We start from the raw sequence: 25,087 nt of genomic DNA, 5'->3' as shown, positions 1-25,087 counted from the left end.
TCTCAATCTAAGCAGCAGATTCCTGACTTCTAGCAGTATGGATAAAGCTGCACAGATGCTTCTCTAGTGTCTTTGGTAAGACACAACCTGCCTGGTGAATATGTTGTGCATGTCTTTTAAACACCACACTAGGGCTGAATCAGGCAGTTAATCAACAGCAAATCAACAATTTTGATAAACGATTCATCATCATTTTTCATTAAGAAAAAAAAAGAAGCCAAAAATTAACTGGTTAGGCCTACAGTTTTTCCATTACACATAGGCTATTAAGTGTTTTCTGTGTCTTTCATTGTTGGGATGTGGCTGCTGGCCAGTAACAATAAGACATTTATATTGTGTCAACTTAGTGGAATAGAATAAGGGTAATTTTGAGCTTCTGAAACGATGTTGTCAGATAATTGTCACACAAGTTTAGTTTGTTAACGTGCCAGTAAAGTTTTGCAGCTGTAGAAATATTTTGCACGTGTGAAAAAGTTTTGTACACAGAGATAGAATTGGCACAAAAACAGGGTCAAAACTTGTGCTTGTATCTTGTAGCAGCGACAAGGCTCTTTCGCAGATACACAAATGATTTCTACAGCTGCAAAGCTTCACTACATTCACAAACTGTGAGGCAATTATTTGTAAACATCATCTCACAAGCTCCAAATATTAATGGGGTTCCATATCTGGCTAATATGTATAATGTGCATGTCTTTAAAACACCACAGTAGAGCTGAATTGATTGGTCGATCAACAGAAAATTAAAAGGCAACAATTTTGACACACAATTCATCATTATTTTTAAAGGAAAAAAAAACATTTGTTTCAAGAGAGATGTTCGCACATCCAACTGTCTCAGATGCAGGTATGTTGGAAAGAGAAAAAAAGAAGAAAAACGTCACTTGTTCCAGCTTTTCCAGTACAAGTATTTATTTTGTTCTATGTCAAATATGATAGGGAATTTAAGATTTTGGGGATTTGGCTGCTGGCCTGTAAAAATAAGACAATATATGTCAGCTTTATGGTATCTAATAAGGGTTATTAATATTTTGAGCTTGTGAAATGATGTTCACAAATAGTTTCTTCACAAGTTTAAGTTGGTGAATGTGTAATAAAGCTTTGCAGCTGTAGAAATACTTTGTGCATGTGTGGAAAAAGTTTTGTGCACACAGAAATAATTCAGTTAGGAACACTCTCATCATAGATTTAACCATTTATTGCAAACAAATTTCCAACTCCACTGATTCAGTATCCGCACCATTGCCCCCCCATCTCCACCATGCACTTTATATGCGCTTTATATTAACTTATAGTATTTTTCATGGACTTAAGCACTTCCAGCACTTTAATGCATATCATGTAGCATCCTTTTTATTGTCTATGTTGTCTTGTCAAATTGTCTGTATGTGTTGTTGTGCTACTCTATGTGCCTTTTAATTTCCCCTCAGGGACAAATAAAGTGTTTTGAATTGAATTGAATGGAATTGAATTGAATTGAAATGGAAATACAGCTGTGTTTGGTGCTGAGGGCTCCGTCCTTGGGGTGCACCCTAGATTAGACAAGCAGCATCTTATGCCAAAACAGGGAGCGCAATGCAGAACACCCCCTGGATATACAAGAGTGGGCACAAGCAAGACATTAATACCATTCTGACCTTTGAGCTATGTTCAGACTCCGACTTAGAAAGGTGGAGGTTGCAGTGATGGAGGTACAGCTTTGCCAGCAGCAGTGGCAGCGGTGTGTGGCAGCAGTGGTGTAGAGGGATCAGTGAGTAGGAAGCCATATTTAAATGCACCGCCTTGTGTAGGAGTGGGCTGTGAGAACAACAGTTTTCAGAGTTTGATATGAAATAGATTTACCGTAGATTATCAAATAGTAAATGTAAACCGAGCTGGTCCCAGGAGCAACTAACAAAGAATCTGAAATCATCATCTTTTGTACAAACTCCACCTCTTCTTCTCTGGACGGTTTGTGCCAGGCACCTTATTATACAAAGACTCTCTGAAGTTCTTTCTCTAACGATCCCAGTTACTCATATGCTCCGGTGTGTACAGGTCGAGATGACCCTCTACCTTCTCTTGTATTCTAACTTTCTGATCCTCTCATATTTTCTGTTGCAAGTCATATATATAATTAAATAAACATGTCCCACAAAACATCAGATCAACATCAACATGCAACATCAACAACGATCAGATGAGCGCAGAATCAATCTCTAACTCGTTACTATGACTAAATGTCAAATGATTACACTGAATAATTTTTAAACAGGTTTATTGTGAATATTCTCCACATTTTATTCAGAATATGTTGCCTGGTCATTCAGCTGTGAAGCATGTCCCAAGCTCATTGCTCAGCATGTTTTGCACAAGCAATGCACATGTACAAATTACATGTGCGTGCACAAAACTGTCACACATGCACAAAATATTTCTACAGCTGCAAAACTTTATTACACATTCAGAAACTTAACTGTGAGAAAATTATTTGTGAACACACCAACACTTATTTGATTCCATACAACTTGGGTTGTGAGAAATTGTGATAATCTTTTATTTATTCATTTATTTGACATTTTATAGACTAAATGATTAATAGCTTAATCGAAATAATATGCAGACCTATCAATAATGAAAATATTTGTTAGTTTCAGCTCAACCCCAAACCCCAGTTTGTAATGCAATCTGTTTTCTGTTTTCAGCCCTAGCTGGAATAACCCGGATGACGTCATCTTGGTTATTTCTTCAGACTTGACAAAGATTTCTCCAGAGCCACAGAGGACATCATGCAGGTAGAGCGGCTCTTTAAATGAATAGGAGGAAAAATATTGTTCACAGCTACAGCACAACAAGAGTGAAGTTAAAGTTTTACATATTTTCTCCATCCATGCACCTTACCAAGGCTTCTGTATCGTACCAACTTTACTTTCACATGATAGGAAAAATTCTCACACAACAAATCAACCACTACAATTCTAAGAAAAAAGGGGTAACACACAGTTTGTCACATCTGTTTTAGCAGTGTTGGAATGTAACTAAGTACATTTACTCAAGTACTGTTGCCTATGTAACTGCAATTTTGAGGTACTTGTACTTTATTTGAGTATTTCCATTTTCTGCTGCTTTATACTTCTACTCCACATCATCTCAGAGGTAAATATTGTACTTTTTACTGCAGTACATTTATTTGATAACTTTAGTAACTAGTTACTTAGTTTTTTTTACATTTTGTATCAGTAATCTAAATATGCAAGCAGGTTATGATATATCATTTTTGGTTAAGCCACCTATTAGTATGTAGAGTAATTTGAATTCGTTCCACCTTTACCAGCTACAACATTAAAGTGATTATATGATAGTATTATTTTGAAATGGACCATTCTGCATTATGCCTATTTTTACTTTTGGTACTTTAAGTATATTTTAATGTTAATACTTTTGTGCTTTTATATATGTAAAATTTTGACGCAGTACTTTTATGTGTTACAGAATATCACTATAGTGTGGTGTATTTTTACTCAGCTGAAAGGTCAGAATACTTCCTCCACCACTGTGTTTTATCTGTGAATAATCAACTTTTTTTATCCACAGAGCATAGAGTGTTCTCTGTTTGCTCCTGGTAAAGTTCATTTTAAATGAATGAGTCATTTTCTCTCAAGAATGGTAGCTACATTTATAGGCACATTAAAAATGCTAATCTACCTATGTACTATTTTTACAGTGAAACACCCCAGGTGAACACATTTTTTTTAATGCACCGGCCAATTTTGAGATTTTGTGCTATTCTGCTTAAATAATATGTCTTCTTTCAGATCAGTGGAAAGAAAATGTCCAAAATACACATTTGAGTGTTCTGGAAATGTATGGAAAATAGGATATTTAATTGGATAATGCAGAATTTGTATATTTAAACATAAAATTTAAGTTTCATGCAAAAACTAATTGTCTTAATGGAAGTTTGCAGCTGGGAACATTTCATGGCGATATGTTAGATGTAAAATAGATGTTAGATGTTTGTTACAATGTTTACCCTAGTGTCCTGTTTTTGTTCTAAAAATGTGTGGAGTTTAACATATCCTTAAAGGCTGTTTTCCCAAAATAAGATTTTTCTCACACTCACTGAGCAAAAAATCTCAACCTCAGTAGCACCAACATACACCAGACTTTACAGTTTTGTTCCTGTCTATGTTCTGAAGGTTTTTAAAGAGGGACTGGGTCATATATCACTCATAGTCTCAGTGACATATGACCCAGTCCTAAAACATGGATTTATTAATGGCTGTTGACAGTATTTATCTGATTTATGGAGTGATAAAAAATGTACCACAAATTCCACCTGTAAAATTCTTTGACTCTACAAAGTGTCAACAACGTGGAACAAGAATTTTTAACCAGACTTGACCCAATGTTAAGATTTTTTTCTAAGTATGTATGCAAATCAACAATGTTTGATTACATTATGCTTCATTTGCATATTGAAATATACAATTTCAGAAAACTTGAAATACAAAAAATAATTGTCTTAATGTAAGTAATCAACTGAGGAAGTTTAATTATATTTATTCGTTTTTACCCTGTTCACCTCGGGGTGTCTCCGCTCAATATTTACAATAATGCAATTATTATTATTGTTGTTATTATTATTATTGTTATTTGTTTGTTTGTTATTGGCCTGTGTGAGGATGCAGGCAAAGGGGCGGGACTGAACGCACAGCCGGGGGTAGGTGCGGTAGTGCGGCGTCTGATGCGCGCAGAGAGACGACCCTCACAGCGCCGGACAGACACGCACCAGAGATACCGGAATGCACACAAAATGCTGCGTCTACGAGCTGTGACAAGCCGCTGCATGTGAAGAAAACAAAGAAACAGCCCACGACAACGCCGGAAGCTCTCCCGTCCAGACTGAAGCACACGCGCAGGCAGCGTATTTGCCGCAGAAATCATCCCACCAGAGCTCCCCGCCGATGCGCTTGAGCTGTGCATGAATCCCCTCAGCTTGGCTTGCAGGTCCAGGACAAAACCGGGCGGTGTTGACGACTGAGTGTGGTGGATACTGTTTGTGAGTGCACCTTATCCGCGTCTCCGCACACCCCTTGGCACCTCCGTCAGGATGGCGTTAACGATCTGCACGAGATTCACCGACGAATATCAGCTGTTCGAGGAGCTGGGGAAGTAAGGAAGCATGTTTTTATCATCTGGCATCATCTCTGTACGAAATGTCAGCCTGTTATGTAATAGGCCGCTTGGCTTAGGGACGCGGATTCCGGCTCTGTGTGTCTGTGCGTTTTTGTGTGTGTGTGTCTGTGTGTGTGTGTGTGTGCGTGCGTGCGCGCGCTGCTGATAGTGTACCCGTGAAACCTGTGATGCAGGAGGGGGCTAAATACACTATCATGTAGGCTATCATGCAGGCGTGCGCAATGGCATCCTATTTGTTTTAATCCCTCATTTGAAGCCCTGCTTACGTTTAGTGCTTACGAAAGAAGATGTCGAGCCGAGCGTGTCGTCATGTGCCTCCATCCCGTGCAGCCACTGATGTTGCATTTCGACCTTTGGGGTGCCACGGGAGGGCGAGGAGCTCCCATGTTGTAAACTGAACCGGGGTGAAATGCATCGGAGTGTGTGAAATGGTGAGATTTGGTAACGCACCCCCCTCCCTCTCTACCTCCATCTCCCCAAATCCTCCTCCTCCTTCTCCTCCCGCGTGACAGAAATACACACTCAATAATGCGACAGCAGACCATGTAGTTGGCGATGACACATTCCCCAGCCAAGCACCGAGCTGCGGTCAATTATCAGACACAGGCAGGGAATTCCTCACCCCGGAGAGAGGGAGACAGAGAGATCCACGTACCTGCGTGTGTGCGCGCGCGCTCGAGGACGTGTATTTGTACCTGTGTGGTCATGACCTGCAGTCTGCCCAGCTCCCCGTGGTCAGTGTACACACAGTCCCCGATGTCTGCAGCCAAAGCAGACAGAGGAGGATAGAGAGAAATGTCCTCCCAGTTACCCAGTGTCTCCCACTTAGCATTCTAACTGGAGGAGCTGGTCTATCATCACCCTTCCTGACGGGAAGCCTGTGTTTCCAGTGAGGTAGAAGCAATCTCCTCCACAGCCTCAGTCCGTTCAGGATCCGATGCTGTGCTCATCTTTACACCATCTGTCATTAATAATGCAGCCATATTGCTTTTATAGTACCTTTTAACTCACCTGATCCCTTTACTGAGAGCAGCAGCATTTTCCTCCACACTGACATACAGTAGAGTAGCAGGTAGTGATAACATGAAAATAGGCTGCCACACTTTTGTCGACCAGATAAGCTGATATTGTTATTGTTACAGTTATCTGGGCATGATTGTTTCAGCAAATATTTACACAATGCTGTGCATAATGTTGTAAAGGGTAGTTAACTAAATAAAATAAGTAGCCTGTAGTATATTCGGGAAATTGTTACTCAGAGATTCAGCCGTTAAAAGACCATACCAGTGTGTTTGCTTAGTTTCAAATGCACGCTATTCAGTTGTGTTTTTGAATGTATATTTCATACCAGTCACAGTGAAGATCAAATCTGCACTTGTTTCCGATAGTGTTACATTATCTTATAGTTATGCAGTTTCATTAGAGATCGATTTAAAAAGCTAGCACTGTGTTACCCACTAATGAACTGACAAATAAATATAATACTAAATAAATAGAATTTTAGGAATGATGTTAGTATTGTACGATACAGAAATGAACTGGAATTACAGTGATTTCCAGTGAAATTCAAGAAATATTCTAAAACATAGCAGCACGGTTTGCAAAATGATGAGCTGTTATTTACGTGATTGAGACCATAGACTGTATAAAATATTTGACACCGCCACCGTTACACGACCATTTGGTTGCACTCCCATTTTGAAGCCTCGAGTTTGGCACTTTGGCCATCGCCATCTTTTGGAGCCAAAAGTGACCATATTTGGACAAGAGGGTAGAGCTAACCATAGCAATGGTGAAGAACAAGGTTAAAATCATTAAAACAAAATTTACCTAGCAGAAAAACGGAATATTCGACTCTGTGTGTGAGTGTACAATGAGACACTGAACAAGACTTTTTAAGGCAACTAAAATGTTACAGTTAACTTCCATTAGCTGAAAACACACTAAAATTGCGACAACTACAGCTACGCCAATACTCTGGCAAGCTAAACCATTTTTTGTATCAGACTGTAAACGTATATTTCTGCTGTAAAGTTGGGCACTTTAACATGGGGGTGTGGGGATTGACTCACTTTTGGAGCCAGCCTCAAGTGGCCATAAGAAGTACTGCAGTTTTCAGCTCTGGAGGTTGCTGCTTAGTTCAGACATGCAAAACCTGGCATAATAATGAAAAAACAGCATTTGAACTGTATCAAATTTTTAAAACCAATGTTGTGATATTCATGGTATTTTATCTCACATCAGTTTGTGAGTTTATGTGACCTTTGAACCTTTGGACTCTTTCCATCCCTACGCCAATATGGTTTCATCTTTGTGAAGCATTTTGATACTGTTACACAGATGTTATATTATCAGATGGTCCAAGCTTGTCATGTACAGTTTTTAACATGTAATTTTTGAACCATATTAGTCTGAGAACCTGGAAGAAACACAGAAACGTCTTCATCATAGATGGTTTTGCGGCTAAACTTGAACCTTGTTTCATGGAGCTTGCTTTTTCTTACTGTCAAATACAAAAGAACACTGTGTAGCTACTTTACATTCTGCCATGTAGGACTGTACAGACTCAGGTAACAGACACAGTTAGCATTTGCACTTCACAGTGCTGATACCCAACCATGCAGGGTAGTCTAGTACAATTCTTATATAACATGCTATGCTATGTTCAGTTCCTTTACCAAATCCTCTATAAAGTAGAGGTAAGCTTTAGTGGCAAGCTGCTCACTCCAGAGGATGTTAGATAACATGTTTATGGTACACATCATGCTATATGCTCAGCAGTATTTAAATGGGCACAACTCTTCAGTTATTCCTTTTATCCTAACACTGATTTAACCGAATAATATAACATTGTACGGTAACATCATGTCACAGCTGTCAGCCATTAGAAATACAGTAAGTGAAAAAACAGAGTTCATTTGAGGTAATGAGTATTCTCTGCTTTGTCTCTCTAGTGTCTGCATCCAAGTGCGTCTAATTGTTTGTGATATCTCTGATGTTGTCTGGAGCTAGACAGGATGAGAACAGATTTGGTTTGAAAGAAAAGGCGTGCACAGGCAGAGATGGAGGTTGAATAGCAAAGCGGCCTGCATGGCTGCAGAACTGAGGCGGACGTCTCCATGGCTGCATTTAGAGATGAGAGATGCAGCACTCTGCTCTTCTCCTCCCTCAAATATAGCTGACCTAGTTTTTTGATCTTCATACATGTGCCCGAAACACACAGAACAACACATGGCTTAAACAATAGAAGGCTGGCAGGCACGTTCGACGGTGCTGATGGTCTCGTGGAGCGATGAGGACAGCGTGTACTGTAGGTGTGGGGGTGTGAGTGTGTTTGTGCAAGCGCTGCAAAGATACTGCATCCGTGCTTTTGTACAATTTCATGTTGAAATGTGACTGTAAAAACATCAATGGGCTCAGTCATGCCTGCTTTTACTCACCTATGACATCTGAGGGCAGTTTTATGAAGCAAAACGATCAGTTAAATCAGCAAAATTAAATTCAGCAAATCCTGCAGGTTGCATTAAGTTCGATCTAAGTTACCATGGAAACATGTCCCTTCTGCTTGCTTCCTGCTAAGCCTTGACTGAAACAGTCTTTTCTCCAAATCAATCAATCTGAAGTATCTGGTTCACTTTTTTAGGCTCACTGGAGTCTGTTTTTTCACACTAAGCCCCACTTTTCTAAGCCTCTGTATTTCCTTCAAATTGTACATCGGCTGGTATGAATCACACCTCATATATTTTACTTGAAACTTTTTTTAAAAATGCATAAATTATAATCTCTGTGATACTCTATTTAAAGGAGGTAATTGATCTTTCCCAACAAGGCTTAAGATAAAGACAAAAAAATGCCTGGCTAAACATTTGTGAAGGAATACATTTCTTATTTACATGTAACGAAATCAAGGAAGCAAAATATAAGCATAGCTATAAATTCTTTCTCACTCATAAAGATGCATACATTTTGCAAAGATAAGTCACAAAAAGATGTGAAACAAAAGACTGAATATTTATGCATTGTTTTGGCAAAGCAATCTGCTGAAAAGTGTGAAATTCCAATAATTCCTTCACTCAATAATTTTTGGAAATAGAAACAGACCGTTTATTAAAACTGCTAAAAACTGGTTTCTGTTATTTTCCTGCTTGAAAAAGTTCAAGAAGTGATTGATAATTAAATGTTTGGCTATGAGCCTTTATTGATAGGTACATATTATGATATTATTACTCACAACGTTGTTGCTGCTTTTGTATTCTTTTTGTTTTGCCTTTTTTTTTTTTGTCTGCTCACTTGGAAATATGATAGTCAGTCAGTCACAATGATACTCAGTGCACTGTTATGTTTATATGTTTACCCATTGGTGATTATTGTACACTACTCTCTGTTAAAATAAGAAGATGGGGGGAAAAAAATCATTCCTGTGTGTGTTCTTTCCAGGGGCGCGTTCTCTGTGGTCAGGAGGTGTGTGAAGATCTCCTCTGGACAGGAATATGCTGCAAAAATCATCAACACCAAGAAGCTTTCTGCCAGAGGTGGGAAACACAAACACACGTACACATGCACAGAAACACACACACCACACATGAGCAGAAAAACGTGGCCCAAAGTGTCACTGAGTTATGTGTGGGTGAGCTGTGAACACTGCTGCCCCCAAAACAGGCTTTGGGGCTCTATGAGGTAACAAGTGAAGTGAGTAAGTGAGAGACAGACAGGCACACAGGGACAGAGACTCATCTGGATTTTGGTTGGTTAACTTTTCTGCGTGCGCGCGGAAGAAAAAAAAAGCAAATACACCAAGTAAATGCTGTAGTTGTGTTTGCCTGCTTGCACTTTTTGTGCTGTGTGGTACACGTTCTCTTTCCTTTTTGTGTTATTCATAACTGTCCTTTGGTCTCTATGTAAATGTTTGTCACATACAACCTTTGTGTGTGTGTGTGTGTGTGCTAATGTGTGCATGTGCGTGTGTTCTGTATTGATTCAGGGCTCTGGCTGGTCTTGTCGTCCCAGGGGCAGATCTCTTGCGAAGCCGACCCAGTTCTTTCACATCCGTCACTGTAATTGTAGCCGCTGGCCTGGTTGCCTCGGGCTCGGGAAACACACACACACACACAGAATCACACTGGCACACAACGTGCACGTGCCAGCGCACACACACATGACCCAGGAGCCGCCAACAGCATATTTGTGATCGCGAACCAATGGCGTGTTGCGCTTTTGCTGTTCCTCCTTCTCTTCAGCCAATGGTGTGTTTTGTCACAGCTTGTTTGTCCTTGACAACCAATGACTGCTGTCATACCACACAAGACGTCAAGCTTCTGTAGAGCTGAACCATCGCACTAAAATTTAATTTGTAGCAATTTACTGCAAATTACCTTGGCTGTTGTTGAGCACTTGTTATGCCACTACCTATAGTTTCATTGTGATAATGCAAATGTATGTTTTTTTAGCATGTTGTAGTATTAACAAGCAACTCCCTCCCCCTCTTTGCAGTATTTTACCTTTCATTCTTTTCCAGCAGCTCCCTCCTACTCAACATCCACCCTCTCCATGTTCTCTGCTCTTTTGCATTTACTCTTCTTCCCTATTTTGCATTTTCTTTTTCCCTTTTTTAAAAATATGTCATCTCTCTCTCTTTTTTTGATTTACAAGGCGCTGTCATATTTCTCACCGGGTACTTCTTCCCACCCCCTCCTTCCTGCATATTTTCCCCTCCACTACCTCACCATCTATCCCTGCCTTCACTCCTCTGTCGCTTCGTTTCTTATCTCCCCTTTCCTTCGCTCCCTTCACGCTGCTTTTCTTTTCTTTCCGCTCTCCTCTCTCTTCCCTTTACAGATCCTTCGCTCTTTCCCTCCTTCTGCCCATGTTGACCCTGCCGCTCGCTAAGTGCAGTGTTGGTAATAGACACCTTGGCAGACGGATCAGTGTCTCACCACTTGCATGCTGGGACAGATTTTCCAAAAATACTGCAAAGGGTTATCTCACCTCATATGCATGTGGATCTGAGGGTGTGCACGAACACACACTCTCTCACACACACACACATTTTTTCCTCTTTGTGTGTGTGTTTGTGTGTATAGAGGTTTACATACTGGGCATGCTGGTGTCAGATATGGTCTTACCCTCTTTCCGCGATAAGCCCTAGAATTGCAACTCTGATTCCCTTCTCTCTGGCAGGATCATGACCTACCCCCAACCCCACTCCACCACTGTGTGTGTGTGCTTGTCCATGCAAGTGCAAGTGCATGTGTGAGTATATAAAATTGAAAAGGGTTTAGGGTGGGATTGGTGGCTGGAAAGCGGGCAGATCAAGGCACTGTGTGTGTGTGTGTGTGTGTGTGTGTGTGTGTGTGTGTGTGTTTGGTTTTCCTGGTTTGCATGCACACATGTGTGGCCTATAGGACCAGTCACAGTCCTGCAATCTGCAATCCTGATTATGCAGCGTTTCATTAAGAGCAGCAGATGAGCCAGTGAATGAGAGGAAGCAGTGGAGAGAGAGAGAGAGGAAGAAAAGGATAGGAAGCAGAGGGAGAGAGGCGGATAATCAGAGAAAGAAAGAAAACGGAAAGTCAACATTTAGGTGTGTGTATGTGTGTGTGTGTGCACGCTGTATCCCTCACAGCAGTTGAATATTTGTCCTCTCCCTTCATGCATGCATCAGTGTCCTGTCACTATGACTCTGTCTGCTATCTTTTGTCACTTTGTATTTGCTTGTGATGTGCTGTGTGTGTGTATGTGTGCAAGTTTGTGTGCATGTGTATGTGTGTGTGTGTCTGTAATCCCTCATCTGTTTGTGCGTGTGTTTGTGCTCATGATTGTATTTGTTTGTGTATCTGTGCACTAGTCTCATTGCCGACCATGTGACCCTTTCAGCTTTTCTTGACAGTTGGGTAGGTCTGAATCCATTGTAGCAAAATGGTTTGAATTTTTAAAAAAGGCCAGCTTGTATTGCTGTGTAAATATTGCATTGCATTGTGGGAGTGATAGGGAGATAGATAGGCTAAAGAACAGCCCAGTCGCCAGAGGAAAATGTTCATTGAAAATGTGTCATTGTTGTTTCCAGTGGCTTTTTAGGCTCCAAATTTGGGTGTTTTGTAGCGACCCATTAGTGTTTTTCAAGCAGGGATAGTGCCATGAAAAACAGTTGTTTTTAACGAAGACATAGCTGTGTTTCCTGCCAGGATAGAGCCACAAAACATGCTCATTTTTTTTTTTACCAAGATGTCGCTGCGTTTCCTGCTGCGATTGTGCCCCCAGAACTGGGTAATTTAAGCCAAAACATGATCTTTCCCTAACCATAACCAAGTGGTTTTTGTGCCTAAACCTATCACACACATTAACCACATCGTTGTTGAAACATAAAATTTCAGCGTATCCCCTACATAATATAACGAATCTTTTTGGTGATTGGGTTGTAAAAAAAATAGAGCTACCTGTACAAGGAACGAAGAATCAAGAGATTTTGTAATAAGTGTTTGGATTCAGCGTTGCTGATGCTTTTCATCCCCCCCTCTTTTTTCTTGTTTGAATTCTTGTTGTTAATGTATTGTAAGTGTACCCTGTTGGTTTAGTCCCATCACTTCTCCAGAGACTTGTGTATTATCATTGCTCCTGGCTTGATGTCGTTCCAATCCACTGATCTGTAACCGACCCTCCCTCAGAGTGGACAGTTTCTGTGGTAATAGGGGTGCACTGATGTTATTTTTGTTATGTGGAGGTGTCATGGTAACAGAGATGATGTTGCTGAGGTGTAAGTCAGTTTGCCTCAGTGATATACATACAGTAGGTTTTTATGAGTGCATGTTTTCTTTTTGCATTTTGCCCCTCGCGTAGTCTTCCCTCATTTGGAAAGATAAAGATTTGTCTTCCCTCCTTCCCTCTTGTATGTTCTTTATTCCTGTGTTCCTCCCGTGTCACTGTGACTCTGTTTCGCCTCACATTGAAGTGAAGGGGAGAAAAGGAGAGAGACGATGTGATTGTGGGAGAGAGGGAGATATGGGGAGAGACAGAGAGATAGGAGGGAAGGAAAGGAAGGAGGGATCAGTGGGAAGAAGGGGGGATCACATGACTCACTGGGTGCTAAAAATAAATGTTGGTCATTCTCTCACTCTCGGTGTCTCTCTCTCTCTCTCACACACACACACACTATTGAAAAAATTCCATCTTTTGAAAGGAGCTAGGTTTTTGGTTTCAGTCGATGCTCACCTGTTTAGCCAACCAGATGGAAAACACACAAGACTGAGCGTGAAATTGTTGCCTGAGTGTTTGTTTGCTCCTATGTGTGTGTTTGTATGTAATTCAGAAATTTTAGTGTAAAGAACTAAGGGATGAACAATGCATGAAATCTGTCTTGTCATTTTTCTAACAATTATTATAAGACTTAAACCTTCAATTAGCAAGGTTTTGGCCGCTTGGGATGAAATTGCTCACACCTAGTAATAGCATTTCGTCTGACATTGTTAAAGATTGACAAAAAAAATCCCTTAATCAATGTCTACTTACTATATTTCTTGGAGCTTTTAGCCAAATCTCATTGCCTTCATCAGCAGATAAAGTTTGCCCTGTTCTCAATTGCGTAGCTCCTTAAGTGCTTAGGACAAATGATGATAACTAAGCAACCTCTTTCCACTGATAATGGCCATTAGATGCGCCTGAAAGCTGCCTGAAAGTGAGTGAACCTTGAGTTAGGAATTTTTTTGTTTATAGATTATTTTTAAGGTCACACAAGATCCTGACAGGACAAACTAATTCATAGCACTAAAACAATTGGCGTTTTTGGACCAAACAGTTCTGGGGACTCCGTAAGAGGAAGTACCCACTGAACAGCTCCCCCAGAACTACATACCCTCAAGGGCTTTTTCTGTTTGCATTCACACTACCAATTGGAACACTGAAGTGATGTACTGTAAGCTGCATGGCGGTTGGTATAGCACCGTCACTTTTGCTTTGACGCGTCAAAATCGCGTTGTATTTCCATCGTAGAAAATATGCTCAGTAAGCCTGGGACACGTTCAGTCTCAAAACGGTGCTCATCATTTTGCTACAGCTGAATGACATGTATATTTGAAATGGTGTGAAACAGGCTTTGAGGCACATTCTTTTGGTGGCTGTGTCAGAGGTGTTATCAGCAGTGACGTATATAAATAAATGCCTAGTATCTTTACTCATTGTATTCACACTTTTTATTCATATTTTACACTTGCTTTGGAAATGTAAACATACATTTAACATGCCAGTAAAGCCCACTGAACTGAACTGAATGAAACCTTACCATATTAAAAGGCAGTGCGCTTGTGTAACACAACAGGGTGTTCAACGCACCATCGGTTACGTTTGAATAAATGTTCTGCTATGTTTTGTCGGGGCTGAATGCAGCCCTGGACTTCACTGTTGTTCCATTTGTTTGTGCTTTGTTCCATTTTTTCGTTACAAGTTGTTGTTTGTGTTTTGTGTTGTTTGTTGCTTACACAGTTAAAAACTGCTGTTGCTTTGTTCGATCAATCAATGTACACTTACATCTGGACAAACCACCATACACTTACATCACTCATGGTTCCTCTTTTGCTGGGATAGTACCAAACAGCAACCTCTGCGCCTGAAAAATGAAGCCAACATGACAGTGCCAAAAACTGCAGTTCTTTGAATAGGCCCGTTTCCACTGAAGAAGTTCCTGGTACTATTTGGGGGGCAGGAACTACTACAGTAACATCCTCTCGCTTGGCCCTCTCAACCGCCGTGTCTCCACTGAGAGAGCGGAGTAAGAGGAAGGTTCCTGTAAAGTTACGGGCTCTGGATGTGACGTAATCGTTGCGTGACCATTTTGACCGGGGCGACGTAGGGACGCCGTTAGCCGATAGCGGTGTCTGTAACAACCTATGGTAATAACTCACTAAATGGCCCGTGAAAAAATATTTTTTCCAGCGGATGTCTTAGTTACAACATGATTGAGCTAACTGGAGTAGTTTCATGATGTATCCGACAACGGGAGGCTTTTAAGAGATGACGTCCTGATGTTAGCTTTGCTGCTGCTGTTAGCTGTCCCTGTCAGCTGATGCTTTCTAGACATCGTGATTTCCCAAAACTGAATAAATGCCACACATATCAACACAAAACTGCTTTGCTAGCTCAATCATGTTGTAACTAAGATATCCACTGGAAAAAATATTTTTTTCACGGGCCATTTATTGAGGGTTTTTTTATGTGGCGGCGGAAGCTATATGACCGAGCTAACCCTCGTCTGCTGAGTTTTAAAAATGCCGGCTATTTTGTTGCTTTCTGTTGTCGTCACATCCCTCCTTGAGTATATCCAATCAGCACCAAGTAATCCCCAAGCTCCAGCCAGGAGTCTTTCGGGCCCGTTCTGAGTACCTACCCCGAGGCAGGGACTTGTTTAGCCCCTGTAAAAGTTCTGTCCTTCGGGGGTAGTTCCTGCGGTGGAAACGGGCCTAATGACCACTTGAGGTTGGCTCCAGAAGTGAGTCAGTAGATCCCCATGTTAAAGTGGTCACTTCTGGCTTCAAAAAAATTAAGATTCGATGGCCCAAATGCCAAATTTGACCTCAAAACAGGGGTCCACCAACCAATGGGTGTAGTCACGGTAGCTACGTCCATTATTTTTACAGTCCCTCAAAACAGGGTTCCAAGAACCATGATTGTTCCAAATTCTTAAGGTACGGGGTGTGAGGGTCTAAGGACTACGAAAAAGTTCATCCGGTTTTAAAGCACCTAATGTTATTAAGTGCTCAAAGATTTAACATAGAGATTCTTTCTCGCAGCCTTTGCACTTGATAGGTACCTAGCTTGCTGGTATCTGCAGTAACCATCTGAAAATGGTACTAGATCTCACCCTTCTCTTTGTCGGTTTCAACAGTGCGAAGACAGTGGACTCTAACGTCAAAATGACATTGGTGGTGTTTCTTTCTTGGCAAAATCAACTATGGCAGTAGATACAGTAGATACAGAGCACATTAACCAGACAACAGCCTAGAGTTTCTGCAGCTAATTAGTTATAGCTGTATACATTTCTGGTGACAGTTTCAGCTTCCAAAGTCAGCACTCACCAGATAAAAGGTTCACCTCTTAAAACTTTGTTAATAATGTAAGCTGTAATCAAAATTGCAGCTCTTGCATTTTTAAAATGTCAGGATTTCGATATAAAAACGATTGATCGTTCAGCCCGGGAAAGAACCTACAGTATGACTAACAAGGGTAATGGACTCTGTAGAGAGCGAGGGTGTTGTTAATTACAGAGTGCTGCATCTCCTCCTGTCTTTTCCCTTCTATCTCTCTCTGCCTGTGTCCTTTTCAACCTCTGTTTTTTTTATCTGTTTGATTTACCCTTTCCCCCCTAACGATTGTCTCCTCTCTGCCCTCCCCCCTCTTCTTCCTTCCTCACACGTTCTCTGGCAGTGTATGCTTTGGTCTGATCTCTCCCTTCTCAAGTGCTATGAACCAAGAAACAGTGATAGAAAACACATTGATAGACGGAGGCCACAGATAATGATGACCTCATTATTATTTTTCCAGCAGAGCCATATCAAGACTGGAATAAAAGCACTTAGGGAGGCATTAAAGTGAATTCCACATTAAAACAGTCAATAACAATGTCCCATGCATTTCTGTTTCATTTATAATTCAAACAGATGGAGATAGATAAATAGATATAGCATTGCTGCCACAAAGTTGGAAAATAACTTTCCATTTCTAAAACATTACCTGTAAATATCATAATTTGTTGTCAGTACTGCTTCACAAGTCCCATTTTGCACAAATGTTCCAAGGATCTTGCAGCTCAAAATCAAAAGCAGGAAAGGGAGAGATAGTTTTTTTTCTGACAAGCAGGAGCAGCATAGGCGTGGAATGCCGTGTGGCTGCAACACATCTTGCTGTCATTACATTAGCGCATTTGCTTTCCCCTATCTTTACGTAAAATAAAAGCTGGATGGAAAGTTCAGGCATCCACTGTTTGAAAGCACTCTGGATAAATGCAGTAAGAATTTCACTCCGATGGATGCAGAAAATGTGGATTTCATATGCATATTCAAGTATTGAGAGCAACAGTGGTGTGCTCTTGAGAAAGGGTGTGGGTTTGGTTTCAACTCTGGGGGGGACACATATGAAGGGGGAGATTTGGGAGCCCTGGTAGTGGAGATGTCTCAAAACAAAAGTCCCCCCCTCCCCAAATTATCCGCAGAGGTCTCTTCCTCTCCAAAACAAACAGATCTGGCCCTGTGTAGAACCAACGTTTGCTTTGTCAGTTCTGGGTATCTTTAGAAACATGGTGGTGCAACATGGCGTAGATGAGAACCTGCTCCTTATGTAGATGTGAACTTACTTTCAGGTGATAATACACCAAAGAAAACATGTCAATTTCTGTCAGTATATCCCCGGACCTTCAAGTAAAGGAGCATTTTCAGACAACTACCATGCTTTTATTACTGTCACTCTTCTTTAGAAGCACCACATACTTCTTACATTAGTGATGTAGCCAGTGTCATGATATAAGAACTCTCTGTACAGTGGTGCATTTAAATCTGTATCTTTTTGTATCAATATATTTGATTGTAAATGTGAATTTGTGTCTCTCCTTGTCATGATGTGTCCAAACCACCATCGTCAGAATAAACCACTTCTGCATATTAGTCTAATGTGCACGCAGCTGCATTACACTGGATAAGATAAAGGCAGACATTAGTGTACGTTATGAGGCTCCTGGCAATACTCCGGGGGCAGTTTTATCTCTGACACCAGCCACCTTTTGTTTCTCCTCAGAAGAGAAAGCAAGGGAGTTATCAGTCTCATAATTCTTCCTCTATTGGGAACCAGCGGAGGGTGACGGTGTCTCAGCGTCCTGAATGGTTTCATTAGACCCCCGGGTCCTGCGGGGGGTAGAATGGAACCATATGCAGAAGGACTACTTAGCCGCTGTCCGCAGAGGATGTTACATTCACCCCTCTACATCTTTTTAATTAAAACTCTTAATTAAACTGGAGCAGGGCAGTTCCAGCACTCTGTTGTGGTACATGTGGCGGGTCGATATGAGTGTGTGCATTAGGGTTAGGACTTTAAGTAAGGTTTATGTTCATTATTGATTAACTTATTGATTGTTTAAATGGATTAACTGAATTATGCCCATCACAATTTCCCAGAGGATGTTTTCAAACTTCTTCGTTCTGTATGAGTATTTTTGCAACTTCCCATATGCATGAACATTTTCTCATGATGATAGAAAATGCAATCCTTTAGAATACATTTACTGTTGCAAATTAGTTGTATATAAATGTCATTTTTAGGATATTTGCAAAATTCTCTATTGCAGTTGAGGAGGGGCCACATAATTCAGCTTAATCAACTTTTTAAATATGTGCATACAAGCCAGTTTTAAGCAGCAAATGACACACAAAACAAAATGAGCATTGTTGGCAAAATCATTTGTATTAAAGGTATACTATGCGGCATTTTCCTAAAAAAGATGTATAGACTTACAAAATAATTCCTCTCAATCATGACTTATGACCCACTAGAAGTGTGCACTGGTGTATTTATCTGCAGAGACCTTTCCCTACCTGGGCGTGTAGCCCCCAGCTAATCACAGCATGCAGGTAAGGTCAGGACTTCATAAATAAAAGTAGCAACCAGGTAGTAGCATCATGCATTCAAAAGTAAGCTATGAAAACTGCATACAGTGCTGAAAAATGCAAATATAGTGAGGTGAAATGGCAAGCAGACACAAATTTGTATGTCTTAGGATAGCAAAAGCCTGACCCTGCCAACCCAACCAAGTCAACAAGTACTTGCCAATCATGGAGATAGAGAAGGGCAGGTCATGCCTCTACTAGTTGAGAAAACCAAATTTGGGAAGGGAACAAAGCTCTTTCCAAAACCAGAGTGAATCAGAGGTTGGCTTTTACTTTCACTTTCGCTAGTTAGCACTGAAGGAGAGGATGAAGAGTGACACGGGGTTGCCCTTTTTCTGTTTGACAGGTAGGTGCCGGGTTAGCTTAGTTAGCTTGCTAAAGTATTATTTCTTTTTTCATTACAACAATGTTTAACGTTCCTACAATAGTAGCTTACAGTGCATGTATAAGCAAGAGGGAGAAGGGACCAAGGCTACATCGACACTAATATGTTTTAATTTTAAAATGCATAATTATTGCTACTTTTACACCAAGCATCACCATTTCTCTGGTATTTTGGAACCACTAAAATGGAGGCCATTGTAACTGTTGCTGACCCCGTATCAGTTTGAAAAGTCTAAGGGTTGCATTTTAGCTTCTTGATTGGGTCTTATCAGTAACAATGTGTCAAGCCAAAGCATTATGGCTAGGTCTACATACCTTTAGTGATTCTATCCTTCTTGTCTGGGTACTCCTTTGCCATTGCCTTTGGCTTCCTCCAATGATGGATAATGCTCTTGGTACCACTCTAATATATTGTTGTATTTGCTTCACACTTCTTTTTGTAACTAAGCAACCAACCACAGTGTAGACAATGTGCCTCCTGTTATTTATTTTACTGAAATCATATTTATGATTTAACATAACAAATAAAATGAATGGAATTGTTGCTATGTGAAACACAGGTCACACTGCTATTACTAGCCACAAAAACAACCTACTGTTTAGCAGCAAAGTCAACAGTGAAGACATGAAAAAAAAAAAAAAGTTATATGAAATCGTGATACATAATCCAAATGATATATTTATCCATAAATTTGAGCCAGTAGTTATATTAGTTATCAGAAATATTTGCAAACAGTTGATTTCAGTAGGGGACCAAAAAACCAAAACATATTGTTCCTTTCTTAATGTGTGTGAGTAAATCTTAAGTGAAGCACTCGACAATATTACATGGGTCTGATTGATACAAGAGTCCAGACATCAGATGACCAACATAACTTTGTCAATCAGTGTGAAAATACAAACCAAGGGCAGGATGTTTTAATTGAGTCACACTCCATCCAGAGCCACATATGTTCACCTCTTTGTCTGTCTCTTCTTTTGTGTGTTTGACTGCCTTACTGTGTCAGGTGTTTGTTCTGTCTCCATCTCTGTCCCTGTCTAATGCTTCTTTTCCCCTCCCCTTATATATCTGCCTATGTCTTTCCTGTCTGTCTCTCAATCTGGTAGTATTAGTATTACTTACAGGATGTCAAACTACAAAAGGCAAAGAAAACACACACATACACACAGAGCAGTACGCTCTGCTGCAGTGCGGTTGCAGACGCGACACATCAGAAACTGACTGAAAGAGAAACAAGCAGCAGTGGAGAGAGACAGAGAGGGAGATGGAGGTGAGGGCTTGGTGGGGTCTGGTTTGGAAATTTTGGATTGGTGATGGCAATGATCAGAGTAAGGACAATTTATCAGAATCTTTTGAACACAACACTGTGAAGTGTAAGAGAACTCTTCAAGCAAACAGGTCCCTGAATCTGGAATACTTCTGTTTTCAGGGTTAAAGGAGCAGTGTGTAAGATTTAGGGAGATTTAGTGGCAACTAGTGATAATGATGGCAGATTTCAACCAGCTGAACAGATTAGAAGTCCAGAACAGAGGTCTCTTCCTCTCTAAAACAAACAGACCCGGTGATTTAAACCTTTATGAACACTGAATAATGCAGTTTCACATTACAAATCTTATGCTCTTTAGCATGTCACAGACTGGCCGCTCACCCAGCGCATGGTATGTGTACTCATCTTTTTTCACTGATAACTTAAGATGCAGACATTCAGGAGGTTTTTACCAGGAGCCGAATTATACGCTGAGGTCTCTTCCTTTTCAAAACAAATGGACCAGATGATTTAATCTGGGAAAAATACTAAATAAAGCAGTTTCACGTAAAAAAAATCTGTGTTTTTACAACGCTGCTTGTTGCGGAGGGGCTTCTGATGGTGGCTGCTGATACAAAAACGCAAATGGCTCTATCTAGAGCCACGTACAAGTTAAAAGAAAGGTTTTACAGCAGGAAAAGCCAGGATGGAGGGATGATCAAGTCAAAGAAAAAAAAAGAAGAAAAGAAACAAATGTGTAAAAAAAAAAACGTATAAAATGAGATGACACTGTCATGTGAATCACCAAGATGCCTGCGGTTTTATTAATACATATTTGTCCTTAACTTTTTTGGTTTCATTTTGCAGAAAGGATCACTTCCCCACACTGCCCTCTCCATCATAGTTTTTAGAAATAGTCTTAATAATATTTGTAGTTATCATTGTTCCTTAAATAAATGTACAAATGTGCTTTTGTAAAGGACTTGAATGTTTCCTTTTTATCATTCATTTTAACTTGAAATGCAGTTCCTTTTTCTGCATAAACCAGACAGCATCATAACATCTGTCTTTTCTGATGAGTGCTTTATGACATCAGAAAATGACAGCATATAAAATCATATACTGTGTATCTTTTTTGGGAGTTAGTGACTTGGTTACTTATGCAATAATATTTCTATGAAACTGTACCATAAAAAGATTGAAAGACTTCCAGTAACTCCCATAGGAAGTCAACTCTGTCGAGTCTTAGTTCATTTTTTAGTAATACATGACTGTCACTGTCAAGTTGTTCAATTCAGTCACAAAATTGTAGATGGAGAAAAAAAACAAACAAAAAAACACATAGGAAGCTCCACTTGTGAGGCTTGCTGTTGACTAACCAACATGGACCTGAATGACAACTGGACCATCCTAAATGTGGTACAAAGTGTGAAATCCTAATCTGGGCAGGACAGAGGCCACATACTTTAAATAGTGATGCCAAGAAATAGATTGTTTTAGACAAGATGGTTTATGGCGTGACAAATGCAAGAGGTCAGTGTCCCACAGACAGCAAAGCAGCTGACAGACACACAGCACACCGGCGTCCCTGCACTGCTTCCTTCACTCAGGCTCAAATCAGAGCTTTATGTTGATTCAGATTATCCTTTAAATTTGCATCATTATCTAAAGTATGTCAATATTTAATCACAAGAGAAGCTTTTTAAACAATTTTGTGATTACTATAAACAAGCAAGAACATGACTAAAACAGTTGGAGCCTGGGAGCCTAAGGCCTGGAACAATGGGGTCCACGACCCCTAGGGGGTCCCCGGTGTTACTGCAGAGGGGGCTGCCAAATCATTGTTTAATAATTTAATATATTTTTAATTTTTTGATGTGCCACTCCAAGATTTTGGCTGCCCCATCTGGCTACCCCTATAAAAAAATCCTGGGGGGCGCCACTGCTTGTGGCTACGGCACTGCATCGCACAGTGTTTCTTCAAGTTAGATTTCACAGTGCATCTGTTGCATTGCTTTATGGCACAAAGAAATATATTTCTTGCAGATTAACAATGAAAACCCAACTTCCAACATGTTTCACTTCATCAAAAAAGTGAAAGAAAACAAGTCTGGCTGAAGGAAAAAAAAAAATGATGTCTTCACCCACCAGGAAGCAACTCTGTATATTGTAGATTACGTCTCAACCACCAATCATCATGGTCTTATATCAACAGTCATTTACTGCTAGACAGAGTAACATACATACAGACATTCAGACACGCCGCTTAGATCAGGCCTGAATGATAACAGCTGACTGGGGTGGCTCCACATTTGTCTGCACAATTACACTGGCTTCACATTATGCAGAAATGCTGCTGTCAGTTATAACTATGTAAGCAGAAAGCCTCTTACCAGTGGCTGTGGCAGTGGGGCTCAAGCCTGCACACACACACACACACACACATACAGGTACATTAAAGTATTGTAAAGCATTTTTGTCAGCCAGTCAGAACTCATTGTTGTCAGTCTGAGACGTTTTGAGAGTGAGGCAGATTTCAGAGTCGACTGCAGCAGAAGTTGGTTCAGGGGAAGGTGGAAAATGTGATTTTCTATTCCATTAAAAAATAAAAATGCTCTGACAGGCTAACATACAGACAATCAAACCTCTACTCACACATATGGGCACTTTTGTGCTGTCAGCCAGTTGACTTGTATATCTTTGAAGTTTGCACAGGGGAGACTTGCAAATTCCACATAGAAAGAACCGGGACAAACCCAGCACCCTTCTTGTGATGAGGCAATACTGCTAAAACCTGAGCAAACCTGAACTAAACTGCATTAAAACATTCACATAGTTATTCACATGATATTTGTGCCATCTTATTAATTTAAGCCAGTGTCTTGTGCTGTTTGACTGTAAGTCTCTAACAAAGCTAGCACACTAGAATTGATAAGTTCTACAGCATAGTTGTATTTTTATACATTAATACTACAGCCAGAGTCACATTTTTTGCAGAGCTATCAGTAGCTTCCTGTCTTCCACAGTAACGGTATGGTCTTGCAGAGCTCTACAATGAAAAGTTACTAATGTCATGCATAAACAACTGTCTAAACAGAAGCATTCAATCTTCTTTTAGACTTCTACACTGCAGAAGCATCTCTGCACTTAACTGATGCAATTCAGGATCTGTAAAGTTCCCTATTCAAGCTAATGCATGCCCACGATGTTGCCTATGCTCTGTGTGTTATGGGTTAAATGGTATGATGTTCCAGAGATGTGTTCAAATTACATGTCTTTTATAAAGTGCTCCTGAATTAGTAACTTGTGCTTTCCCGTCTATAGTTTGATAGTTGTGTGTGAACTCCCGATGTCGGCCATTTGCATGCAAGGCTGGTTTCACTGCAGAGGAGAGAAGAGGCCTGACGCTCTGATTGGTGCAGGAGTTGCTAGACAACAGATGTCCAGCCGGCTGGGAGGTGGACTACCTGTGGAGGAGGGAGAGAGCAGAGAGAGAGTGAAAGAAAAGTGGAGGTGGAAAATGATGGAGAGAGGGAGCGAGGGTGTTATATGACATTTAGAGTGTACAGTGAGTTACAGCACAGAGAAAAATACAACTAACCTAACATGACCACCTTTGTTTGTACCTTTAAAGCTGTGTTTGCAGTGGTATTTTAACTGCTTCAAAGAGAAACTATTTTGTCATGAAGTATTAGAGGGGACCTCTTATGCTTTTCTGTATTTTAGGTCTTACATTTAGTGTTACAATGGAGGATGTTCATATAAAATGTGGCCACAGTTTCCAATAATGAGGTTAATTTATAGAGGTGATTCCTGTGAACAAAAACTTCAGGTTTCCTTCTGTTTTGAACACTCTGTTTCCATCAGTTTATTTTACTCTGGCTGCAGTATGACATCATAGTGTGCTGGTTTTCTTTATATGGTCATCTGCTCCAGACACGCTATTGCAAGTGTTTACATTATGTAGCCTATACTGCTAACGTCATGCTAACATCAGGGAAACGTATACTGGAACTTCGGATCAGATTCTGGTTGTGTTTACCAGCTTTTATTGGTGATTTTTCACAATAAAAACTGATGCTATTCCCTGTTATAGTCCATTAAAATACATGTAGCAACATGCTAACGTCAGGGAAATGTAATCTTGGCTGCTGATGTTTTCAATTTCTTCCCAATTTCTAAACATATTCCTGCTGAAACTTGTCTGGTTGTATTTAGAAGTTTTTACCTGTTGTTTTTCACAACAAAAAGTGCCACTATTCTCTGTTTCATATACACTCCAGCTGCTACAACACCACTAATGTGCACGTAGCTACATGCTAACGTCAGGGAAACTTGTAATCTTGGTTGCTGATGTTGTCAATTGCTCCCTGATTTCGGATCATATGCCTGCTGGAACATTCCTAGTGGTGTTTAGAAGCTTTTATTGGTGATTTTTCATGATAGTGTTGCTATTCTCGGTTACAATCATTCTCTGATTGCAGTGACAGTGCAGAGACCCAGAGATACGGAGGGCCTGCAGATGTTGACCAATCAGAGCAGACTGGGCTATTTCAGGAGGGGAACTTGATGAAACAGGCGCGCTAAACAGAGCGTACTCAGACAGAGAGTGAACACTGGTGTTCCAGCACAGACAGTCTG

General features: G+C 40.4%; 1 protein-coding gene across 11 annotated transcripts in view; it reads left to right on the top strand.

Annotated features, from left to right (window-relative positions):
* Positions 1-4,691: 4,691 nt before the first annotated feature.
* camk2d2 (calcium/calmodulin-dependent protein kinase (CaM kinase) II delta 2) overlaps positions 4,692-25,087 on the top strand; it is a 52,861-nt gene continuing 32,465 nt past the window's right edge. For 6 of the 11 annotated variants that reach the window (XM_050044418.1, XM_050044415.1, XM_050044417.1 and 3 more), the window contains exons 1-2: positions 4,694-5,154; positions 9,616-9,710. In XM_050044418.1, the coding sequence (XP_049900375.1) occupies positions 5,093-5,154; positions 9,616-9,710 (157 nt within the window). In that variant the 5' untranslated portion in view covers positions 4,694-5,092. Of the gene's footprint in view, positions 5,155-9,615; positions 9,711-25,087 lie in introns of all 11 variants that reach the window. The other 5 variants (XM_050044411.1, XM_050044409.1, XM_050044407.1 and 2 more) reach the window with 2 other exon arrangements.

This window comes from Epinephelus moara, chromosome 5 (genome assembly GCF_006386435.1).
Source record: "Epinephelus moara isolate mb chromosome 5, YSFRI_EMoa_1.0, whole genome shotgun sequence".
NCBI classification, from domain to species: Eukaryota; Metazoa; Chordata; class Actinopteri; order Perciformes; family Serranidae; genus Epinephelus; species Epinephelus moara.
Note: the sequence above shows the minus strand (reverse complement) of the source record. Positions and strands in the feature narration are given on the sequence as shown.